This window comes from Protopterus annectens, chromosome 5.part1, assembly GCF_019279795.1.
Source record: "Protopterus annectens isolate FY-2018-M chromosome 5.part1, PAN1.0, whole genome shotgun sequence".
NCBI classification, from domain to species: domain Eukaryota; kingdom Metazoa; phylum Chordata; order Ceratodontiformes; family Protopteridae; genus Protopterus; species Protopterus annectens.
Genome location: NC_056736.1, coordinates 398082434 through 398107430, shown reverse-complemented (window position 1 = coordinate 398107430; position 24997 = coordinate 398082434). Strand labels below are relative to the sequence as shown.

The following is a 24997-nucleotide window of genomic DNA, read 5'->3' as shown; positions in this document are numbered from 1 at the left end:
CGCTCATGGGGGTATCCTCAGACCTTTGGGCTCCACCATCCACAGACAGGGGTGTGTCAGAGGCTCTAGCCGGAGTGTAGGGGGAAGGAGTGACCGATCTGGGTGATATAACTGATGATCTGGCCAGTGTGCTCCTCATGGCCTCGAAGGCAGGTTCCCCCCAAATCCGAGGACCGACCCTTATCCGAGACCACAACCGGAGTCGGGGTTCCCCGAGCCTAAGCACTGAGAGGGAGACTCAGAATCGACAAGAGCCCCGAGGTATCCCCCTCAGGTCTGACTGAGGAAACCCGAGTACCGAAACCAGAGGACGGAACTGATATGGTTGGAGCCGATGTCGGCTCCGATAAACTCGCAAGGGGTATCGGAGCTAACACGAGAACATCACTTGGCGCGGAGCACTCCGGCTCCGATGACACAGGGGTGCTCGGAGGAGGAATCATCGGTACAAGAATAGGGACTGGCTCTGGAGCCGACTGGGCCGGAGCCGAGAACAATTTTGCTAACACCGGCGACTGCAGGAGCCTCTGGACCACCCTATCCACATCCAAATCAGACAGCCTAGAGGATTTGGAGGAAATAGAGGGAGATCGGGATCTCCTACCCGGAGACTCAGGCCTAACACTGGGTGACCGGCTCCGAATAGGTTCCAATAATATCGGGGCCGAGGTCGACTCCAGTACAATGGATACTTCCTGCGGCCCCAAGGACAATGGAGCCGAGGAGGCAATATCCACTTTTGAAACTTTCTCTGGGGGCTCCGAAGAGACAGATGGAGCTGGAGATCTTTTCTTGGCCTTGGAAGTCTTAGACTTAGTACTAGAAGAAGAGTCTAAGGACTCCTCAAAAGAAGGTTTAACCAGGGCCTTCAAAATCAACTTATTTTTTCTTTCCTGCAGTACCCTCGGGCTAAAAGCGTGGCAAAAACTGCAGGACTCATGCAGGTGAATAGCACCAAGACAATAAACACAGATAGAAAGCCCATCTGTGATGGACATCTTGTAGTCACATTTAGAGCATTTCTTAAACCCAGAGGGTTTATGCTCTTTCTGCTCTTTAGACATAACAGTACACAGCACCCACTCAACCGACAACTACAGACACGAGAGGAAGGCGGAAAAACCAAACCAAGAACAACCAAAGAAACTCTAATTTAAACGTTTCTTTGGTGCAGCAAGGAATCTAACTACTGACCAACAAAAACAGAATTTTACACAAAAAAAAAAAACACACCGGAGAGGACGAGGTCCTCTAATTTAAATGGGCCTAGCCCGCCAAAAGAGGGATACCACAAAAAAAAACACAACTCGCTCACACAATACACTCACAAAAAAAAAAACTAGCTATTAAAATAGCTTTTTACTAGAAACGGACTGCTAAATACTTATGAAAAGTATAGAAGGGGTACTTAGCCATAGCCAAGCGAGACCACATCCTAACTCTACGAGCGGCAAACGAGATCTGGGGCTAGGGCGAGGTGCATCTTGGGATACCGGGTTAGCCCAGCCAATTAGAGACTTCGTGCTAGAAAATAAGTTGGCCGAGTCGTGAGTAAAGAATGTAGGTGAGATAGGACAACATAACATCCCTTATTTTGTTGTGACTGGCAAGTTTCACATCAGTATGTTTGTTTTCGAGACCTTACCTAAAAAAGGCACTATGTGGGAGGCAGGAGCCTTTGCCAGCAACCAAAAGCCTAGTGGTGCCAGGTGCAAACCGTCTCTGGTAAAGCAGCAAAGCTCGTCAACCATGCCATCCCAGGCTGACAGAAACTGGATGCCCTTTGAATGACACCAAAAACTAAGCCAATTATTGAAATCAATCATTTTTTGTTTATACTGTGGCATAATTCTAGGTGAGGATAGTATGCTGGTCAAGGTTAGGGACATATCTGTCTGGGAGACATGCTCAGAGAGCTCAATCATGTCTCCCTTCATATAGTCCAGTGAGGTACATCTCAAGTCGTTCACTCCAACTTGAACTATGATAGAGTCATAATGGTGCTTGTTGTTTAGAGACTTGAATGCATGCATGATCTGACGAATCCTTGTACCGGAGAGGCAGCTGACTGTGACTCTCCTTGTCTAACCTAGTCAGTGGGACATCCGTATGTCTCACTATGGAGTCTCCAATGACAAGAAAATTTATTTTTCAATGTTACGACTTACTGGCTTGGTAGGTGAGACACTAATATTACTGTGTGTCATGGGTGCTGTGGGAACTGTGAAAGTTGTAGCAGTCTTGTGTTTTGGAGGTCTCTGGTGTTTTGGTAAGTTTTTTTTTGAGAACCTCCACTTATGTTGATTTTTTGTGTTTGATGCGTACTATGTGTATGAGAAGTAGTACTATGTGCATGAGTAGTGGTGGGTGGGTTGACAACCTCTTCAGTGTTACTGTTTCGAGTGCGAGAGAGCAGGGATTCAAGATTCTTGGCGACGATGCATCTCTCGCACTCTGTACTAGAGTGAGTTACTAAAGGGTTGTCAGTGTACATGAGGCAATTGCTACACTGTGTCAGGAGACCCAAGTCAACAAGGTTGGCAGGTGAACAAGGGTAGTTCAACTGTCCATAATGCTAGGTTAAAAAACTGTTATCACAAATGGGGGCTTTTCAGGACTGATCAAGGAGGCACTCAGTCGATGGATATTTCCACCGGGGTTTTCTTGCTGGTGGTTTAATAGGTCACAGTTCACTAGCAGGACTTCACAGAACAGGAAAAGTACCGACTACACTAATGTGCTACAGCTGTATCTAAGGGAATATTTGTCAAATGTATCTGTCCAGTTATCTGTCTGGCTATGTCGCACAATTGCACAGCAGTGAGCAGTGCTGCACTACACACAACAAACAGAAACCTGCTCAAAAGCAGGACTTAAATATCAGAAGCTAAAATCAGCACACCTCTCTCACTAGAGAGTGCAGAAGGGCTCCCTCCAATCGAAGATGGCCTGGAAAATATGCTCAGAACAAACAATCACTACAAACAGACCCAGATGCAGCAAACCTGTACCTGGACTATGCTACAGCTACTAGCTACACTAGTTTAGGAGGAGAAATGTTTAACACAGCAAAAAAATAGCAATGAAACACTACAAAATGTTTTAAACAGCAGAAAAAACAGCAAGGAGACTAAAGAATGTTTTAAATTGGAAACAAAAAAGAAGTTATGTACTCATCATAACATTCCATGTTTGTTGTCTATCTCACCTTCATTCTTACTGGTTGGGTTTGGAACCGATCCTTGGTTCCGACTCAGCCGCATTACTAAAGCTCGAGGTCTTCCACTGGCTTGTGGCTGTATCCCTATCCCATCATGCTCTAGTGCAACTCCCCAGATCTTGTTTGCTGATAAGGTATTATAGAATCATCATATGAAGACAATGAAGAAGGACAGAGACACTCTTGCCAAGGAAGAACCTCTTTGTTCTCTAGGAGCCATAGGGAGGGTGGGATGTAAGAATGAAGGCGAGATGGACAACAAACATTGAATGTTACTGTGAGTACATAACTTCTTTATGTTATGTTGTCCTATCTCATCTTCCTTCTTACTGGTTGGGACAGCGTCCCTAGCACCATATTTCTTGGGTGGCTCATGGGAATATATTCTTCAGGACAGTGGAACCAAAGGAGGCCCTGTCCCTGGAGGCCAAATCGACTTTGTAATGAGTGATAAAGATATGAGGCATTGCCCAAGTCGCCACAGCACAAATGCTATCAAGTGGCAGTCTAGCTCGAAAAGCAGAAGAGGTTGCAAAGGCTCTTGTAGAATGGTCTTTGACTCTAAAGGGGAGAGCTTTGTCATTAGATTTATATATACAAGTTATACAATCTGAGAGCCATTTTGAGAGTGTGACCTTAGAAATGGGGGCAGTTTTATTTGCTTCTGAAAATGACACAAATAACTGTTCAGATTTCCTGAAGTCTTTTGTCCTACGTAAGTAAAAGCGTAATTGTCTATGTATATCCAGTTGGCGAAGCTTATATTCTGCCTTACTGCCATAGTTTGGGAAAAAAAACTGTTAACTCAATGGACTGATTTAAGTTTGACTCTAAGCATACTTTTGGTAGAAACTATGGATTTGTTCTGAGGGAGAGACTGTCTTTATGAAAAATCATATACGGAGGCTTGATGCACAATGCTTGCAGTTCTGAAACTCTTCTAGCAGAAGTGATAGCAACCAGCAAAACTGTTTTCCAGCTTAAACATTTTAGATTACAAGATGAGGCAGGTTCAAAAGGGGAAAGGATCAAATAGGGCAAAACAAAATTTAGGTCCCATGGAGGCAGAGGAGTTCTTATGGGTGGCCTTAACAAAACTGTTCTCTTCAGAAAGGCATTACAAAGTTTGTGGGACATCAAGTTAGGGAAGAGATCGCTCATATGGAAATTAGATAGCTAGCTGCTAGCTGAACACAAATGGTAGCTGCAGCCACGCCTTCATCAAATAATTTGGCCAGAAATTCAAGAGTAGCAGTTATGGGAGCAGAAAAGGGATCACTATGCTTTGTCATTGCCCAGGAAGAAAATCTCCATTTGCTGATATACAATCTTCTGGTCGAGACCTTATCAGAAGATATTGAGATATGTTTGACTGAATAAGGGAGGTTAGGAAGCCTGACTATATTTGGAATTGGAGCAGGCAAATTGTCAATTTGAGGGTTTGAAGAGAAGAAAGGAAGGAGCGTTCTGGACGTATGTGGCAGAAGGTCTGGAACTATGTCCAGAACCCACGGCTCCTCCTGAAGATGAGGCCAAAGGAAGGGGAACCAAATCTGAAGAAGCCAGTATGGTGCAATGAGAATCAGCTTGCTTCACAACGAGCTGACTTTCTAGAGAACATTGGGAATCAAAGGTAAGGGAGGGAAAGCATAAAGGAGTCCCAAGGGCCAATCATGTACAAGTGCATCCCTTGGTGACTCCCCCGGAGGGTGGATCAGGGCAAAATATCTGGTGCATTTGGCATTCATGGACGTGGCAAAAAGGTCGCAGCAAGGCTGGCCCCATTTGCGGAAAATCCTCTCCGCAACTTCTTGTTTTAGGGACCAGTCATGAGGCATGAGAATCGCTCTGCTGATTCTGTCTGCTATCAAGTTGGATTTCTCCGGGATGTACGTTGCTATGAGAAAACATTGGGAGGAAATCACCCACTGCCATACTCTGATGGCCTGTCGACAAAAGGGATAAAAAGAAGTTATGCACTCACCATAACGTGCCATCTGAGTAGGTAAACTTCATTTATCAGCAACCTGTGGGTTTCGGATCCAATACGGATCCGAGCTGGCAGCATACAAAGTAAAAGATCCGAGCTCCAAGCTCCTCCCCCCTACCCATACTACACTGCAATCTCCTTCCAATCCTCAGATCGAGTTTGCCACTCCACATGTGACACCAAAAAACTAACCTGAGACCCGTAAACCAAGGACAAACCTTCAGCTCGTGAACTCCGAACATCGAGCTCAGCAAAAATAATGCCAAGGTAAGGGGAAGGAGGGAGGGACGGTTGCTGACAAATGAAGTTTACCTACTCAGATGGAACGTTATGGTGAGTACATAACTTCTTTATCTGAAGTAGTTAACTTCGTTTGATCAGCAACCTGTGGGACAGAGTCCCCAGCTACCCAAAATCTTTGGAGGCCCTTAAGGAAGGATATTCCGGAGCACTGCAGAGCCAAAGGAAGCCCATCCTCTAGACACCAAATCCAGTTTATAATGAGTAATAAAGGTGTGAGAAGATGCCCAGGTAGCCGCTGAGCAAATGTCATCCAGGGAAACTCTAGACCAGAATGCTGCAGATGTTGCCATAGAACGTGTAGAATGAGCATGAACCCCTACTCGTTCTGGTAAACCAAGCTCTCTGTATGCTTGTAGGATACAAAGGGAAATCCACCTAGCAAGAGTCACTTTTGAAACTAGTTTCCCTAAAAAGGGCTTAGCAAAAAAAACAAAAAGTTGATCAGATTTACGAAAGGCCACCGTCCTGTGCAAATAAAAATATAACTGCCTGTGAACATCCAGCAAATGAAGTTTGTATTCCCCTTTGTTCTGAAAATTAGAGAAAAAGAAAGGCAAATTAATAGATTGATTAATGTTTGTCTCAGGAGTAACTTTAGGGAGAAAAGATAGATTAGTCCTGAGAGACACCCTGTCCTTATGAAACACAAGATATGGAGGGTTCATACAAATAGATTCAAGCTCCGACACTCTCCTTGCTGAAGTTATAGCTGCCAGAAAAGCCGTCTTCCATGACAAAAATTTTAAGTCAACTGATGCCAAGGGCTCGAAAGGAGGCGCAACTAAGGCCTGAAGAACCACGGTCAGATCCCACGGCGGGGACAAATTCATAGTAGGAGGTCTCAGAAGAAAAGTGCCTTTCAAAAAGGTCTTACAAATTCTGGCAGCACCAAGAGAGCCTAAATTGTCCCCTACATGGAAATGAGAAATAGCCGCCAGCTGGACCTTCATTGTGGAAGAGCCGGCTGCTTGCTGGAAGATATGAGACAAAAAGTCTAATACCGCTGGGATCGGAGCGGTAAAAGGATCTAGATTTCTCTGTGAAGCCCAAATGGAGAAGCGTCTCCATTTGCTACAGTAAATTTTCCTGGTAGAGGATTTATGTGCCGCAACCAAGATAGATTTAACAGGAGAAGAGATACCGGGAGTCCTAGCAACTCGTGGAACTGGAGTAGCCAAGCTGTGAGCTTCAGGCTGTCCAGATTTGGAGGAAGCATTCCCGAGGGATGACGAATCAGATCCGGAATGGGATCCAAGATCCAAGGTGGAGCTATGAGATGAGACCGTAGGCAGGGGAACCAGACTTGACGCATCCAGAATGGGGCTGTGAGGATCAATCTGCTCCCCAACCGGCGAACTTTCTGTAAGAACTTTATCATGAGCGGAAGTGGGGGATATGCATAAAGAAGACCGGGTGGCCAAGCATGAACAATAGTGAGTCTGGGGGCTTCCCCCGTCGGGGGGATTAGAGCGAAAAACTCGCTGCACTTCACATTGGAAGGCGATGTGAAGAGATCGCAGCAAGGCTGACCCCACTTGAGGAAGATCTGTTCTGCTACACAAGGGTTCAGAGACAACTCGTAGGGAGAAAGGATAGTTCTGCTCAATTTGTCCACCAAGATGTTGAACCGACCCGGAATGTGCGTTGCTATCAGAAAGCGGTTGGTAGAGATCACCCATTCCCAGACTCTCATGGCTCTCATCTCATGGGATAAGACTTGGTTCCCCCCATTTGTTGATATACCAGACCACTAACATATTGTCTGACTGGATCGCAATAGTTCCCAGAGGGAGATAAGCATGAAGGGCCTGCAACACTAAAAGGACCGCTCTCATCTTTAGAACATTTATATGCAGAACTGTCTCGTTTTGAGTCCATGTGCCTTGAACAGTCCTGCCCGAACAATGCCCCCCCCCAGGCGGGAGGCGTCCGTGGTCACTGTGGCTTGGGGTTGGGGCGCAAGAAAGGGACGTCCCTCCTGCAAATTCCGAGATTGGAGCCACCATGTGAGAGAATTTCTGCACACTCTGCTCAGAGGGATCGGAAAATCTAGAGGTTGATGAAGAATTGACCATTGAACTTGCAACGTCCAATGTAGAATTCTCATATGCAGACGAGCACAAGGAATCAGGTTGATAGCTGCTGCCATGGACCCTAAGGCTCTCAGGACTAATTCTGCAGGGGGTGCAGAGGACTGCAGAAGCGCTAACACATGAAGTGCCAGGCTGTGTAATCTGTCTGGGTTAAGAATGCCCTGGCCTGACGAGAATCTATTCTCGCCCCTATGAAGTCTAACACTTGAACAGATTGAAGGGAAGACTTCCTGAGATTTATGGTAATCCCTAGCCGAGGTGATATCCAGAGAAAGAAATCTCTGGCTAGTAAGAGAAGATGCCTGGTGGGGGCGGTGAGGAGCCAATTGTGCAGGTACGGGAAGACCTGAATGCCCTGAAGTTTCTGGTGGGCCGCTACAACTGCCATGACCTTAGTGAACACCATGGGGGCTGTGGTGAGACCGAAGGGTAGGACCCTGAATTGATAATGACTGGCCCCTAGCCGAAAGCGGAGGAACCTCCTGGATCACCTGTCCATCAGGATATGGTAGTACGCATCCTTGAGGTCTATCGAGCACAACCAGTCTTCCTCCTGCAGGAAGGGCAGGATGGATTGAAGTGTGACCATCCGGAACGTTTCCTTGGCAATGAACAGGTTCATTGTTGATAGGTCGAGAATCGGCCTTAGGTCCCCTGTCTTTTTTGGCACCAAAAAGAACCTGGAATAGATGCCTGATCCAGACTGGTCTGGGGGCACCTGCTGGATGGCTCTTTTTTCTAGTAGCTTTTGTATTTCCAAGGCCGCGGCCTCCCTCTGAGCGGGTGGCACGTCTGGGAGACGCCTTGTGTAAGGGGGCTCGTTTATGAAGGGAATAGAATAGCCTCTGGAAATTATTTGAAGCACCCAGCGATCTGTCATGGTGGACTCCCATTGGGGTAGGTGCATCGAAAAATGCCCCCCGACTGCCTCTAGAGAGGAGCAATTGGGCAACCCCTCAGGGTTGCTGCGTGGGTCACTCTGAAAAAGGTTCACATGACCCGAAGTTCTTCGGCCCCCCTCTGCCTCTGGGTCGGCGTCCACCTTGTCCCCCTCTGCCTCTGAGGGAGAAGGAGCCCTGAGCGTTCCGGGACTGCTGAGTTTTCTGGAACCACAGCTTCTTTTGCCCTTGCTGGTTCCTGGGAAAGACCTTTGAGGGTTACAGAAGCAGATCCCGACGGCTGACAGCGTCTTCCCGTCTTTCTCGCTCTGGACAAGCATATCGTGGACAGTCTTCCTGAACAGGGTTGAACCATCAAAGGGTGCATGACACCTTGAAGGGTTCCGAGAAGTCGCAAAGATGGAGCCAGGTGTGACGCCTTAAGGCAATCTCGGACCCGCGAGCCCTAGCGGCTCCCTCGGTGGCATGAGAGAGTAAACACATGGACGTATTTGACACAGACTTGAGAGTGGCCATACGAGCCGAGAAGGTCCGTTTATCATCAGCCGACATGGACACCAGGGGAGACTCAGCGTACTCTTTCACGAGATTTCGCTGCAGTCGAATTACGTGGGCCAAATAATTCAGCGGCCTTATAGTAAAGGTGGCTGAAGCAAAAGTCCACTTTCCAAGATGGTCCATAGCCCTGGACTCCTTGTCTGGGGGGGGTGGACTGAGGAACTTTCTTGGGCGAGTTCCTTTTTATTGGCCGCCGCCACCACCATGGCATCAACCGGGGAACCTTTGTTCCAAGAAGCTCTATCTGCCGGTGGACTCAATATTTTGTCGGGCCTTTTGGGTATAGGATCAACAGTGTCCGGTTCCTTCCAAGCCCTGGTGGTGATAAGGTCCACCAGAGGGTCGGCAGGGGGGGACACCCAAGAGGTAGATGGGCCTGTGTTGAACACCTCCAGGAATACCGACTCGTCAGAGGAAGGTTTTTGGGCAGACCCCCCCCCCCGGTGAAGGATTTCCATAATGTCTCCAAAGGAGATGTCGTTGGGGTGCGATTTGGGGGAACCTTCCCCTTCTTCTAAGTCGGTATCCTCAGTGAGGGACTCGGGGGAGTCCAAGTGCTTCCTTCTACACTGGCGTTTGTGAGGGACCTTCTCGGGCGGACTCTCCGGGGAGGGCTCACAAATGGTTTTGTGTTCCTCCAAGGGAACTGTCTGGGGCGCAACAGACATAGGCTGTCCCTGGGGGGACTGGATGATGGAAGGCAAACCCAGGTGCGAGGGAGCAGGGATGGACACTGAGGACAGCGTGAGGGGTCTTGATCTTTCAGAGAGAACCCTCTCCACAATGTCGAATGCTGAGGGAGAACCGGCCTCCCTGAAACTGGTAGTGAGGGTAGCCGAGACCCTCGGATCCGGCGAAGGGATTGGAGCCTTAGTTGGAATGGCCGGACCCGAAGTGAAGGTATGCCCCGACCACAACGGAGCCGATGACACACTCATCCCCTTGGATCTGGCGCCCAACTCTCGGCTCCGAGAGCTCGGATCCGAAAGCGGATCCAACAGACTCGACGGCATGGCCGGCGTCGAGGCCGAAGGCACCAGTGGCATCGACCACCTGACTTCGGGGCTCCTCAGAGTCATAGACTCTGATATCCGATGGTGGATCGGAGAAGGAGCTATCGGGGTGAAAAACGGAGCTGAACTCCCCGCACCAGGAGGGGGGAGCCAGCAACACCCCCATCTGCAGTTGAGTTTGTAGAAACCTTCGCATCATCCAATCCATGTCTGCTTCAGAGATGCTCCAAGTCGATCTAGAGGATGCCACCGACGCCGGCCGGGAGAGCTGACGCGAAGACGACCTTGAGGATGGTCTAGCCTCCTCCTCTGGCTCTGGAGAAAAATGTGGTGAACGGAGTCGAGGAGAGGATGGCCTGGTAACTTTCACAGGAGACAAAATCACCTTAGCGGGAGGGGCCGTTGGATCCAACTCGGCCTGCCGCTTGCGGCCCTTCTCTCTATCTTTATCTTTTTCTTGTTCTGAATGTCTCTCTGCCTCCCTGTGTTTTTCTTTTATTCTCTCTTTCTTGGCCTCTCTCTCCTTGTGGTAAGGTGGGAGGGTGAGTCCTGGACAGGGGAGGAGGGCCTGAAGACTGGACAGCCACAGCCATGGCTGGTGAGGAAGCAGCAGAAGAGGCAGAAGTTGATTCTGCGGGTAGAAGACCCACCAGAATTAACTTGTTCCTGCGATTCCGCAGGGCATGGGGGTTGAAGGCCGCACAGATCTTGCATCCGGATGACAAATGGGCCACCCCCAAGCAAACTACACACAGAGTGTAACCATCATCTGGTGACAGCTTGTGGCCACACTCTGTGCACTTAGAGAAGTCACTTTCTGACTTTCCGACATATTAGGGAACACACACTCTACAGGCGGGAAGGGGTGCCTACACTAACAGAAAGGTAACAACTTTCAAAGTACAAAAAAAAACAATAATTATCATAAACGGTAACCGTAGAGAGGGATAAACTAAAAATTATTACTAAAATTATCAAATTGCAACAAGGCAGATTTTTCATAGTTTATCGTGATTCCTAGGCGAGAGCAAAGAGATAAAGTGGTGTCTCTCATTTCCAGTAGTAGATGCTTGGTGGTGGCAGTTAGGAGCCAGTCGTCTAGATACAGAAAAACTAGGAATCCTAGACTTCTTAGGTGAGCTGTGACTACTCCCATACATTTGGTGAACACTCTGGGGCTGTAGTGAGACCACAGGGCGGAGCTCTGAACTGGTAATGACTGGCTTCCAGCCAGAAGTGCAAATGACTCTTGGATGGTTTGTCCATCTTTATGTGGTAGTACGCATCCTGGAGGTCTATAGAGCACATCCAATTGTCTTTTCGCAAAAAGGGAAGGATCGACTGCAGTGCTACCATCCTGAACTTTTTCACTGATTCATTTAATTTGCTGAGATCCAAAATTGGTCTCCATCCCCTGTTCTTTTTGTCACTAAAAAGAATCTAAAGTAAGTTCCGGATCCTATTTGGTCTGTGGGGACCTTTTAGATAACTCTTTTTTTCTAGCAACTTTTGAATTTTTAGGGTTGCTTGATCCCTTTGACTGGGTGGAATGTCAGGGGTTTTCTTTATGTTTGGGATGGGAAAAGAAAAGGGTATAGAGTAGCCTCTGTACCCGCTTGTCTCTTGTTATTTTCAGCCAGGCTTCTAGGTACAAAGATAAGCATCCCCCCACTGCCTCCAGAACTGGACAGATGGGCTTCCTTTCAGGAGCACTGAAAGAGCCTGCCATGGAAAGAATCCCTGTTGCCCTAATTTTGCGGACCCTCTCTGCCATATGGGCGGTGTCTTCCATTAGTATTTCCCCCTGGGGGAAGAGTCACCACGCGTGTCTTGAAAAACTCTCTGGGATTTCTGGAACCACATCTTTCCCCCCTTCTGGCCTTTAGGATAAGGTCTTGAAAGTACAGAAAAATGGACTCCTATGGTAGAGAGAGTTTTCCCTTCTTGTTCACAGTTGGTTAGCGTCTCTTTAACTTTTGGCCTGAACAAGGACGAGCCATCAAACAGGGCATTAACAAAGGAAGACTTGAAGGGTTCCGCAAAGTCGCATAAGCACATCCAGGAATGTCTCCTTAGAAAAATTATTGAACCCGCTGCTCTACTCGCTCCATTTGCTGCATACGAAATGAGTCTCATGGAGGAGTTGACCACAGAACTTAAGGTGGAGAGCTAGGATGATACCTTATCAGAGACCCCTGCTGCTAGTGTACCTTGAAGAGTATCTCCTAACTCCCTCAGGAGATCCCTTTGTAGCCTTGTAAAATGCGTCAGGTAGTTCAAAGATCTGAGTGTAAACGTTGCTGAGAAAAACATGCGCTTCCCGTATCTATCCATCGTACGAGAGTCATTGTTCAGTGGATGGACAGATGAGGATGTTTCAGAAACCTCCCTCTTGGTGGCTGCTGCCACCACCATAGCATCTACAGGGACATCTCTAGTCAAAAAATCCTTTGTAATAAACTTATTTGGCCTCCTAGGGACAGGCTCCACTGTGTCTGGAGACTCCCACACCTTTCGACTAACTAGTTTCATGAGCTCGTCGAAAGGTGGAGACACTCAAGTGGCTGAAGGGTGAGACCCAAAGGCCTTCAGGTAAACAGACTCGTCATCAGAAGGATTAATGGACTTCCAGCTGCCTCTCTGTTTAAGGATTTCTAGAATGTCTGCGAAGGAGATATCCTGAGAGGACGACTGTAAAGATCCTTCCGACTCATCGAGGTCTGTGTCTGAGGTGAATGACTCCTCTGGGGAGTCCAAGTGCTTCCTCTTGCAGGGTCTCTTACGAGGGACCTCTTCAGAAGCATATTCTGGAGATATTTTGTAAGAGAGGGGTTCACCCGATGGGGTACCCTGAGGCCTAGGGTCTCCGCTGGTCTGCGGATAGTGTGGTGCAGAGACAGACACTGCCACTTTAGGGGGAGGAATGTTGGATCCTCTGAGTGGAGCTGCCTGGGTAGACATCACTCTCCTCATCAGGTGGAAAGCCCCCCTTCCCTGATCTGACGATCCCTCCGGCTTCAAAGAGCCAAAAGAAATCACTGGTAACAAGGGGGTTGGCTCCAAAGCAGAAGTAGGAACCGAGCTCACCCATGCAGTTCAGCTTTGTTAAAGGAAGGTCATGCCTATTCAGCTGAAGCCCCCCAGAGGTAAGTTTGGATCTGACAACTGTCCGATCTGACTCCCCTCCCCGGAACCAACCGGAGTGCTAGCTCCTGGACTCCTTTGACGGAACCGAGGATATCGGAGCAGTTGTCAGTGCCGAAGAAACCGGGGTGTTTCTCGACACCGATAGTTCCACAACAATCAGCTCTAAGCATTCTGGCTCCAAGGCTCCAGGTCGGGTCGGAGGAAGAATCGATGTCGATGGGGTCATCATGGCTGGCTCTGAATCCCTGTGGGTTGGAGCCAAAAGATGTTTGGCCAGTGCCGGTGTCTTCAGAAGCCTACGTACCATCCTATCCACATCACTGTCTGACAGACTCCTGGAGGACCTAGAAGAGAGGGTGGGAGATCTGACTGGCAGTAATATTGGTGATCTCAGAACAGGACTAACCGGTTCCAATTCTGGGGAATGAGTCCTGATTTCAAATTCCATAGGCACCGAAACTGGTGGTGCCGCTGAAACAGTCTTTGTCGGTTCCCAAGTGGTTGGAGCCAGAGATACAATTTTGCTCACTTTCTTGGCAGGTTCCAATTGTCCCGAACAGGAGAAGATCTTTTTGAAGTCTGATTTAGCTGAAGGAGATTTTTGTGATCCTAATGTGCCTGGGCCTTCTTCCAAAGCTTCCTGGAAGGGAGACTTTAACAGACCTCTAACAATCAACTTATTCCTATGCTCTAACACCACTCTGGAGCTAAAGGAGTGACATATTAACTCTTGCAGATGAACTGCTCCCAAGCAATAAACACAAATAATATGAGAGTCCGTAATGGACATCTTTTGATTGCACTTGCTGCACTTTTTAAAACCTGAAGGTTTAGTCTCCTTGTGTTCTTTTGACATGTTAATACACAATACACACACACACACACACACACACACACACACACACACACACACACGCAAAAAACAGCAGCTAAAACAACAACTATCAGTTCCGAAGTATATGAAGCAAACATTTTTTTTATTTTTTTGTTTAACTAGAGTAAGAGAGATTGAAAAAGGTTAGTTTGACCTCTTAACTAAAACGGGCTGCGGCAGTCCTCTAACTTAAACGGGCTGACACCCCTTATCTAAAGAATAGAAAAAAAAACAGTAATAAAACAATATACACTCAGAAAAAAATGTCCTCTAACTGAAGTGGGCAAAGTTAGCCCTCTAATTTAAACGGGTTTAACAATTTAGTCTAAAGGCAGTTAACCAGGATAGGGGATAAAACAAAACAAGGCCTAACGGAATGACTGCCAAAAGCAACAATTCAGCAGTGAGTGAATCTGTTAACTGCAATAACTAATTAGTACAAAAAAATTTTAATAACGAACAATTTTAAGAGGCAATAAAAGGTAATGAAAGGTAATAAAAGGCAATAAAGTGATTCACTTAGCCAGAACCAAGATGGAAGCCTGCGATCTGTTTAGCAACAAACGAGATCTGGGGAGTTGCACTAGAGCAAGATGGGATAGGGATACAGCCACGAGCCAGTGGAAGACCTCAAGCTTTAGTAATGTGTCTGAGTTGGAACAGAGGATCAGTTCTGAACCCAACCAGTAAGAAGGAAGGCGAGATAGGACAACATAACATTCATTATTTTAACACTGCTTGGTGGGAAAACCAGAACAAGCAGAACATATTGCTTTGCAACAGTGAAAAAACATCAGCAAATACTTAAACAGTGAAAATAGCAAAAAAGCTTTGCAAACAGTGAAAACAGCAATAAAATATGATTTACAGGCACAGTAAGGCAGACAAATGCAGTACAACAGTGCAGTTTAGTACACAGTATTACAATGCAGCATTAAAGTAGGCAGCAGACAATAAAAAGTGCAGTAAATAGTACAATCAAGCAAAAAAACAAGCAACTTGTGTTTTTTGGGAAGCTCAGAAGCCTCTAGTCATTTGGTATCTCAGCTTAGAGTTGAGGCTGGTAGTCCACCTCAGTTCAGCCCAGTACAAACAACGTTATTCCTTTACTCTGTCTCCAACCGATTTTTAAGAGGTGACCTATGTCTGACCTACAAGGCGTTCACAAATGTAGCTTTGACTGAGCTGCTACACATCCACAAGTCAAACAGCATGAGGATCACCCAATCTAGGGATCTAAACTTAGTCACTGATGTAAACAAAATATGCTAGAGAGAAAGATATGTGTCTCAGAGGTTATGCCTTCTTTGGAACAGGCTTCCTATTCACATTAAGCAGAGCCCTTCCCTGCCACTCTTCAAACGCAGTTTGGATCAATGTATGGGGAACTGTAAACTCATACCTGGGGTGCCTATGTCCCATATGGACAGTGGCAGTCTGTAAGATACTCAAAGAACAGGCACAATCCTCTTGCGACTAGAGGCCATATAGTGGGTAAAATCAGGTTATATTGGCTAGGCTTGTAAGGGCCCTTAAGCCGCTAGCCTAGTAATCTCCTATAAACCTGTGGTAAGACAGGACCTTGTCTTGAGAAGAAAGGCCATTCTTTTATTGGCATCAATAAAGCAGTCCAGGAAAACAAGCCATTGCAAGACTGTCAGGTACAACTTCCGAAGGATAAACTCAAACCCTACCTGGAAGAGACTTTCTCTAGTGATTCCAAACACCTGGATACAGACTCTGTACAGATCACAAAGTCATCCAAGTATGAAAAAAGATCAATGTCAAGAGTCTGACAGTCAGCCACTATTGGTGTTAGGCATTTATTAAACACTTAAGGTGCCACGTGTAGCCCAAAAGGTAATACATAAAACTGTAAACTCAACACAACAAATCTCAGATATCTCCCTACGTGATGGGCTATGGATATAATATGGTATAAATCCTTCAGGTCCAGGGTCACCATGAAGCAGTTGTCAAGCAGAGTAGTTGAATGGTGGCATCTTGAATGTGGAAACCTTGAAAAGGCATTCAGAAAGGATAGGTCCAACCTGGGCTCCACAACACTTCTCATTTGGGAACTAGTAACATTCTGGAGTAAAAACATTCATTCTCTCCAAAGGAGGCATCAGTCTATAACCACTGAGTCCAGCATTTTTCAGAGTGTACAAATGAATAAAATCTGCCCCACTGGGTGCAGGGGAACTCCCTAGGACAGAAGCAGTTGTTTCTTCCAGTTCTAACCTCTGTCAGTGAATTAGAGCACCCATTCATCAAAAACCACTGACAGCAAGACCATGTTGTTGAAAGCTAACTATTGAGTTGGGGTACCCAGAGGTGAACTTGAGAACGATGGGCACTGCACCTAGACAAACTCATAAGTTGGCTGGTTCGTTATCCTTTTAGGGAAAGGAATCCCTCTCATTAGGGTTGGTAGAAATCTCATCCTGCAATTTCCTCTATGTACCTTGTTGTTTGTATTGCTGGGAATTCTGACAGACAGACCACTGAAAATTTTCTTGCTAACTGGAAGAAAACTTATGAATAAACTGACATCCCTTGCATCATTTTATGTCCATCATCCCAGTGTTTGGGGATCTGATTAGATGCTGTACCAAATACACAATCAGAATCAAGTGAAGCATTCAAAATCTTATTTTTTAAAATTCAGCAGAAAGGTTCTGGCTAAGTAACCAGGTATACTTACCTATCACAATGATGTCACTGCATTTCTAGAAACAGTGTCAGCCCCCTCTAAGGCACTTAAATTATACACAGACACTTAAGAAATATTAGAAACAATATTTTTCCAAAAAAAAATCCATCAATAGGTAACTATGCAGCAAACTCTTTTAAACTAAACATACACCTCAACATAAACTTCAACAAATACACTAGTAGTTAACACTTTAAAAACTATCCTGATGGCCTGCACCAGCTTCTTTCCCTGACATTCTAGCCAGTTGCTCTAAAGTTCTGAAGGGAGTGGATATGAAGAAGATATAATCTTTATAAGGCAGACAATCTCTCAGCAGACGAGACTTGCAAGCTTACTAAAAAAAATATCCTCCAATGCAGTGATCTATGGAGGGAATGTGGCCTCATCCTAGAGAAGATAATATACCCTACTGGTGTGGGGGACAGCCAATGATTGCTCCCAAAGAAATACATTCCTAAAGCTAATCAGTATATGGGAAATTAATGATTGCTCCCAAAGGAATACATTCCTACAGTTAGTCATATATGGGGGAAAAGAAAACATCTGTTTGGGTTACTGAACCTGTTCGTCTTCACAGAAAACAAACTGATCAGACCCTGATAGTACTGAAACCTCAGATTCCAGATCACCCATAAAATCAGGCTCCTAGGGTGGTTTGGTAAAAGATTCTGAATGCCTGACTTCCCTTGTACCTAAAAGTTTGATTCTCCTAAACCTGAACCAGGCAATGGTATACCCCCAGTGGACATGTTTGACCCTTGTGTCATGCACAGTTGTGGTACTAATAACACACCAGGGGACCTTGAGGTAAAGGAAGGCAAATGATCCAATATCCTATCTAAAGCTAGGCTACTCAGAGTCACAAGCCATATGGCATGGCATATTTCTTGATTTAATTCTGTTTTTTAGGTGCGCAAAGGGTAGATGGTATGTGTGGGTGGGAAGGAGGGGGCACACACAGTAATTGAGTCCATCAAGTCAAAGGACAATAATCTAGCCAGATCAATACTAAATACTGGCGGTGTGTTCAGCCCAGTAAAAACAAATGGACAAATCCCACTATTCTTCCTCTAAAGAACAATCTAAAAACTATTTCTGTAGGAATTCTATTCTGAACACTGCACTGAAAAAATGGCAGTATTTTCAGTAACAGCTTAGACCACAAAATACATCCTGTAAAAAAGCTATTTTAGTCCAAATGAATGGATATAACGTAAAACAGTATAAGACAAGAAAAAAGTCAGAAACTGATGAAAAATTCCTGTCAGAGATGTGTAACATATAGAACAATACCAAAACTGCAATTTAAATTAAAAAATCTGTTAAAATGCTGTCAACCTATGCAATCACAATCAAATAATCATAACCCCAAAGAAAAACTGTAATATCAGCAAGTTTTCCTGTCAAACCTTCCAAATGAAGCTTTCAACCAACAGGCCTTACTGTTATAATCATAGTAAAAAACAGAAAGCATAAACAACATTTCTAATCAGAAAAAAAAAATCAAAGCAACAAAATACACTATTAAAGCATTGAAAGAAAAGAAGAGGGAGGAAATAAAAACACAGAAGGGCGTCTTATCTGATCTCAGAAGCTGTAAAGTACAGTTAGAAGCAGTTTTCTCAAAGACCTTTCTCTTACTTCTTCTTCTTTCGGCTTTTTTCCCGGTTAGGGGTCGCCACAGCGGATCACCTGTCCACTCATGATTGGCAGTGGAGTTTTACAGTGTCAAGTTGCCAGCCTGGCACTCAACCTTCCACAGAAGGCACACACATGCACGCACTCACACCTAGGGCCAATTTACAGTGTCTAATCCACCTATAGCATGTCTTTGGGATGTGGGAGGAAACCGGAGGAAACCCACGCGACCACAGGGAGGACATGCAGACTCCGCACAGAAGGTACCCCAGCCGAGGATCGAACCGGAGAACCTCTTGCTGTGATGAGGCAATACTAACCGCTGCGCCACCGTGGCCGCCCCTCAAAGACCCTGGATGAGTCCTCTCTGTGGGTCTGAAAGGCAGTCCCTGTCCTCACAGGTGATTAGTGCATCACAACCACAGACAGAATAGGAGGAGTTCTGAGCTTTTACAAACTATCAGAGATAGGGTAAACACCTCTCAACCTCTTAGAGCAAGAAATTTGGACAAAGATACAAATAAAAGTGAGATAAAGGACCAAAAATAGATACAAATTTTAAATATTGCTCTTACAAACTTTGAAAGTTGATAGAATTACAGGTTTTGCATTAGCATCAATTTTCTGAAGGATATGAAGTCTGAAACTCAACTTTCGGTCATTATTTTCAAACTTAAATCTTTAATGCAAACGAACGAACCCCAACGGCACCAAATCAAACTGTATGAATTATCCCAAAAGTAAGGCAGAAAAAATGCTGGTAGTAAAAAGGCGAGCACAGCCAACAGATATATAAAATACTAAAGTTTTAATGCAGAAATATGTAAGTGCTTTCCCGGTATAACCTTACCGCTTCATCAGACAACCATAACAACTCACATTACAACTCTTATACAGCTGACATCACTCCAATTAAGTTCTGCACCAATAAAACAACATAAAAGACATAAATACAAAATGATAACTCTTGGAACACTCTTCCAATTGAACTAACAGCCCTTTCTTCTACCCCACTTTTCAAGAAGCAATTAAGAATCTTCCTTGAAGCCCAATGGCTTTGCTCATGCACAAATCCTGACTGACACTTTCTCCCCTAGCAGGACCATTCTTTACTATCTATCTTTAACATGCTATTTCAGGTGCTCTGATATTCTCTACTAATTCCTTCTGTAGTAGCTCACCTCCTAAGGTTTGGTAAACTTTATAAACAATGCTACCCTAAAAAAAAAAATGTTTTATTAATCCTTTTACTCAAGAATTTTAACTTATTTAGTTGGGTATGTTGGTATGTTACTGTAACAGTACTATATAAATGTTCCTGTATTTGAAATGTTTTACCTGTCTGACATTATCTGTATTGTATATGGTCAAGATTTCTGTCTTGTAAATTGTCTTAATGTTGAGCTTTTCTCCCCGGGCCTCCGCTGAAAATGGACATACATCCAGTCGGACTATCCCGGTCAACAAATGTAAAATAAATAAATAAATAAATAAATGATCTCTCAGTCACATAAATTAAAGATACAAACCCACAGATAAAATCCCTTATTTAAAACTAAATGCAAAAACCACAGTACATGGATCTAATTATCTAAGCAGTGAATCTATGGTACAAAAATAAACATCTCACAGAAGGAACTATTTATACATAATAACATTCTATCCTAATAATACATAGATAACCATTCACTTGAGCCATTTATTTCTCAGTAACGGCTTCAGTGGAATATTGTCAATTCAACCCCATGGCCAGATGCGCCCCCAGGCTCAAGATCCACTCTAACTCGACCACTTCAGTACGAGTTACTATATCACCCCCACGTAAAATGGGACTAGTGACATGCAGTATCTGAAAGACAAAAATGTGTTCAGGACCTGTGGACAAGACATGCTTAGCTAGAGCACTGACGTCATGCCCCTTCTTAATACAATACATGTGGTCCCTGATCCTCTCCTTCAAGCTCCTGTTGGTCTTACCTACATAAAAATAAAAGCAATGTTGGCAGTGAGCAAGATAAACCACATTTCTAGTATTACAATCGGCAGATGCCCTAATCCTCCACAAGTGACCAGTGACTGGATGTCTAAAAAACCTGGATTTGTCTATACAATGACAGAAATTGCATTTATTGCACTCAGACGTCCCCATACACTGTGGAGGTACAGGGATATCATGCCGAGGGCACATAACTGTTTCTGCAAGTTACGTTGATTCTTGTATATAAATCTGGGGCCATCTTTCAATAAATCTAAACACCTGCTATCAGTCTGCAATATGTGCCAATTTCTAATAACAATATCCTTCACAATGTCAATGCCCTGGCAGTATGTCAATATTATGGAAGTTCCTTCCTGTGAGATGTTTATTTTTGTATCATAGATTCACTGCTTAGATAATTAGACCCATGTATTGTGGTTTTTGCATTTAGTTTTAAATAAGGGATTTTATCTGGGGGTTTGTATCTTTAATTTATGTGATTGAGAGATCATTTTGTATTTATGTCTTTTATGTTGTTTTATTGGTGCAGAACTTAAATGGAGTGATGTCAGCTGTATAAGAGTTGTAATGTGAGTTGTTATGGTTGTCTGATGAAGCGGTAAGGTTATACCGTGAAAGCGCTTACGTATTTCTGCATTAAAACTTTAGTATTTTATATATCTGTTGGCTGTGCTTGCCTTTTTACTAACAGCGTTTTTTCTGCCTTACTTTTGGGATAATTCATTAAATCTTAAATGATTTACCACATATTTGTCAGAAAACCCAGATTTTATAAAAAGAAGGACCAAAAATATGAGGCCAAAATCTGGCCATTCCGCGAAAATCTGTATAGCTGAGAAATATGATAGAATAGCAGAGCAGTACAACCCATATGCCAGGAAGTCAGTGTGTCTGTTGAACATCTGGAGAAAACCTACACAGACATGAGAAGAACATGCAAACTCTTAAGAGGAAATGAAGGGAGGTTAAGATTATCCTTGCAGCTATGTGGCAAAGATATTACCACAGAGCCACTGTGCTTCCTACTTGAGATGTGAACTAAAATAAATTATGAAACATTACAGATTAGAGCAACAAGTTTACTTGGAATTAAGTTGTAAAGCATAAAGCAGATGTTTTAACTCCCTCCACCATTATGGTTATAGGTTTTGTAGTGCAAACATTTGGTTCACACAGAACAAGTTTATTTATTTATTGACATTTGGTGACAGGGAAAGTCCGACTGGGTCAAAAAAGGCCCATTGCCTACTGCTCCTGTTGTACCTAAGAGATGTAAGGCTACCATTGTAGTTTTACTGCTGTGGCCAAATTCTGATAGGATTCTTAACAAATTATTTAAATGATGTATTTGCAACATTAATGTTTTTATGCAAGTTAATGATTCGACTATAAATTTACAAAAAGTGGGTCCTTCACAAACAGGTGACCAGTGAACATTTTTTTTTCAAACAAGTTGAAACAAGGCACAAATACTATTCAAAATGCTGATATAATTATTTTGGCAACTATACTTTCCTTAACCAGTCTGCAAAGATCCAGTAAAATAGTACCATTATTATTTTCTGAAATTGGTGGAAAAGAAACACATATATGCTTGCATTACACATTCTGATAGATCTTTCTAAACATGAGCTTCAAGAGACATACCTAATGCTTCAATCCCTTGCTGATTATCAGGCCCTGGTGCAGGTACATTTTCTTGTTGTCGCTCCCAAGATGGGTTATCAGTGATGCCAGTTGTTGAAGCTGATGTATCTTGAGGATCTTGGGAAACCACACTAGTTTCTTCTCCATCAGAGTCCAGATCAACAAAAATTGTTGCATCCTGTTCTTGTGATTTTGCACTTGTTTCTATGTGTTCCTAAAATATATAAACAAAAAAGGGAAGGGTCCTCATGCAAACCACATTCAAAATTTGACATTCTGTACTGGCACATCCATCTAAAAACAGAAAATCATTAGTTGTGCCTGTTTCTAAACAAATCTCTCCAAAATTACTAGTAACAGAATAACTGATAAGTAAATAAAGCCTCTCATCACATTTCCACTGAATTACAATTCAAATTTATTTAAGCACCCATTGACTAAGCACTATGACAAATTATAAAATATTCAATACAAAAAAAACTGCACAATTATGAAAGTTACAAAAGTTAGGCTACAACTAACCCTCATGCGCAAGTAAAAAAGGCCAACTTGGGCTTTCCTTTTGGAGCTAAGAGTGAGAAAAGGTGGCCAAACTCTAGCCTCCCACTTTGATTGACAGCCCACTCCCATACCGATTACATCAGCATCTTACATCATCTAACTCCACACAAAAGGTTCTGAGGTCTCAAACTTTGTTTATTAGTTTTTCCTCCTACTTGTGCACATCCATCAGCTCTGTAAAGATGAGCACTGTTACTTGTTTTCCACTGTATGCTATTTCTCTGGATGCATGTACTATTCAAAATTGTGAATCACCATGTGTAGCTTTAAGTGACTACCTCACCTGCATATAAAAAGGTCTGTCTTCATCAACAGGAAGAAGAATGGGGACTGGTCACACTAACCACCTATATGAGCCTCTTAAAAGCAGGCACTGTAAACATTTTCTGTTATACAAGAGAATATTACCCTTTTACATTGTATGTGAGGAGATAATGAGCCCTGTAAAAGTGGGCACAGCCCCTTTTATATTATATGTGAGGAGATAATGAGCCCTGTAAAAGTGGGCACAGCCCCTTTTATATTATATGTGAGGAGATAATGAGCCCTGTAAAAGTGGGCACAGCCCCTTTTATATTATATGTGAGGAGATAATGAGCCCTGTAAAAGTGGGAACAGCCTCTCATACTACATGTGATAGACTGGAAAAGGTTCTGTAATAAAGCCCCACTGATGGAGACACAGCCTCTCATTTTACATGTGATAGAGTGGAAAAGGTTCTGTAATAAAGCTTTCATACTTGGTGCCAAGGAATATGTGCCCCACTGATGGAGACACAACCTCTCTTATTACATGTGATAGACTGGAAAAGGTTCTGTAATAAAGCTTTCATACTTGGTGCCAAGGAATATGTGCCCCACTGATGGAGACACAGACTCTCATATTACATGTGATAGACTGGAAAAGGTTCTGTAATAAAGCTTTCATACTTGGTGCCAAGGAATATGTGCCCCACTGATGGAGACACAGACTCTCATTTTACATGCGTTACAAAACAGACTAAAGTCTGGTAAAAGCAGGCATTTTCAATTATCAAAATGTAAACCACTCTATTAGATGGACCTGATGAAACTCAGGTGAGTGTTTTCTTAAATATAGTTCTATAGTTTTAGCTCATACTGTGTTGTCATGTTTTGTCTGCTAGAAGTTAAAAATAAAAATAAAGCTTTTTAAGTGAGAATGAGGTTCCACAAGCTGATGAGCTGGTAAACCCTCACGGGTCTTTTAGGAATATTCAAATAAGGGACTAATGTCTAAGTTTTGGGATTGGTCCCTTGTTTTTTCATCTCCCACATTTTCCTCCAATCAGCTCCCGTGGATCCTCCCACTATGGTCTGTAACTGCCTTTAAATAGCTGACCTGTTGAATGTAATGTATTAGAACAAGAACACTCGTCCATCTACCTTCTTAACTGAATAAACTACTGGAAACTTCAACAAGGTGTCTTTATTCCTTCCACAGGGAGGGTATCAGTGGGAGACAGTCTCCTAGATCTACTTGCTTAAGTGATTTTATCAGGACTAATCCTTTACACTCTGTTTTTTTGTTAGTCCTGTCACCCTCTGGGTCACAGGTGGGATACCAGAATTCACTTGAGCCCTCTAGATTACCTCTGTGTACTATGGTAGGAGGTTCTGAAGATATGACCACTGATATGCAATAGACCCCCCCCTCCACTGAGAAATCCAGAACGTGAAGCAATCCAATGCTGGAAGAACAAACTGCAAGCAGGCCAACAGCAGCAGAGAAATTTACTAAGATAAGGGGAGTTCCAGTTGTGAAGGACAAGATAAACAAGGACAAGGACTTCATGTATAATGGAAGACCAAATATACATCCAGTATGGTCTATGAAGCAGTGGCATTACATGATGCTATTTAAATACCCCAGTAAGTAGTTAGGCATTAGGGTTCTGCAACAGTTGTACTTAATCAAGCTCAATGTTCAGTAGACCTGCTGTGAAGAAATCAAAGAATGCACCACTGCAGGTAAGTCAACTGATAGAATTAAGTGCTTAATCAGGGTGATAGTCCTCAGATGACAGCAAGAAGATTTAATGAGTAGATTGATGCTGCAACTCCTTTAGGTGCATGCGCAGAGGATTCCTATAGTTTAGGAGAAATGATAGAGAAAGAGTGGTTGGTGGAGTGTAGCTGGAGTAGAGAGGGTTATTTGGGAGAAGCATCTGAAGTTGCACTGTGTGTGTTTGGTGCAACGTTTGGCAGTTAGTCATGGGAATGAATTACAGTGAAGAAATTTCAAGATGAGAAAGCCAAGTGTGCTACACTTTAAGAGAATTCATCTACCTCAAACTGAGCCATGTGTCATAGGTTCAT

At 44.0% G+C, this 24997-nt stretch overlaps 1 protein-coding gene across 1 annotated transcript in view; it reads right to left on the bottom strand.

The window, feature by feature from the left end:
• Positions 1-24997, bottom strand: part of BEND2 (BEN domain containing 2) — a 1535652-nt gene that overhangs the window by 403547 nt on the left and 1107108 nt on the right. Inside the window, exon 11 of the mRNA XM_044073057.1 lies at positions 22101-22314. Within this exon, the coding sequence (XP_043928992.1) occupies positions 22101-22314 (214 nt within the window). The remainder of the gene's footprint in view (positions 1-22100; positions 22315-24997) is intronic.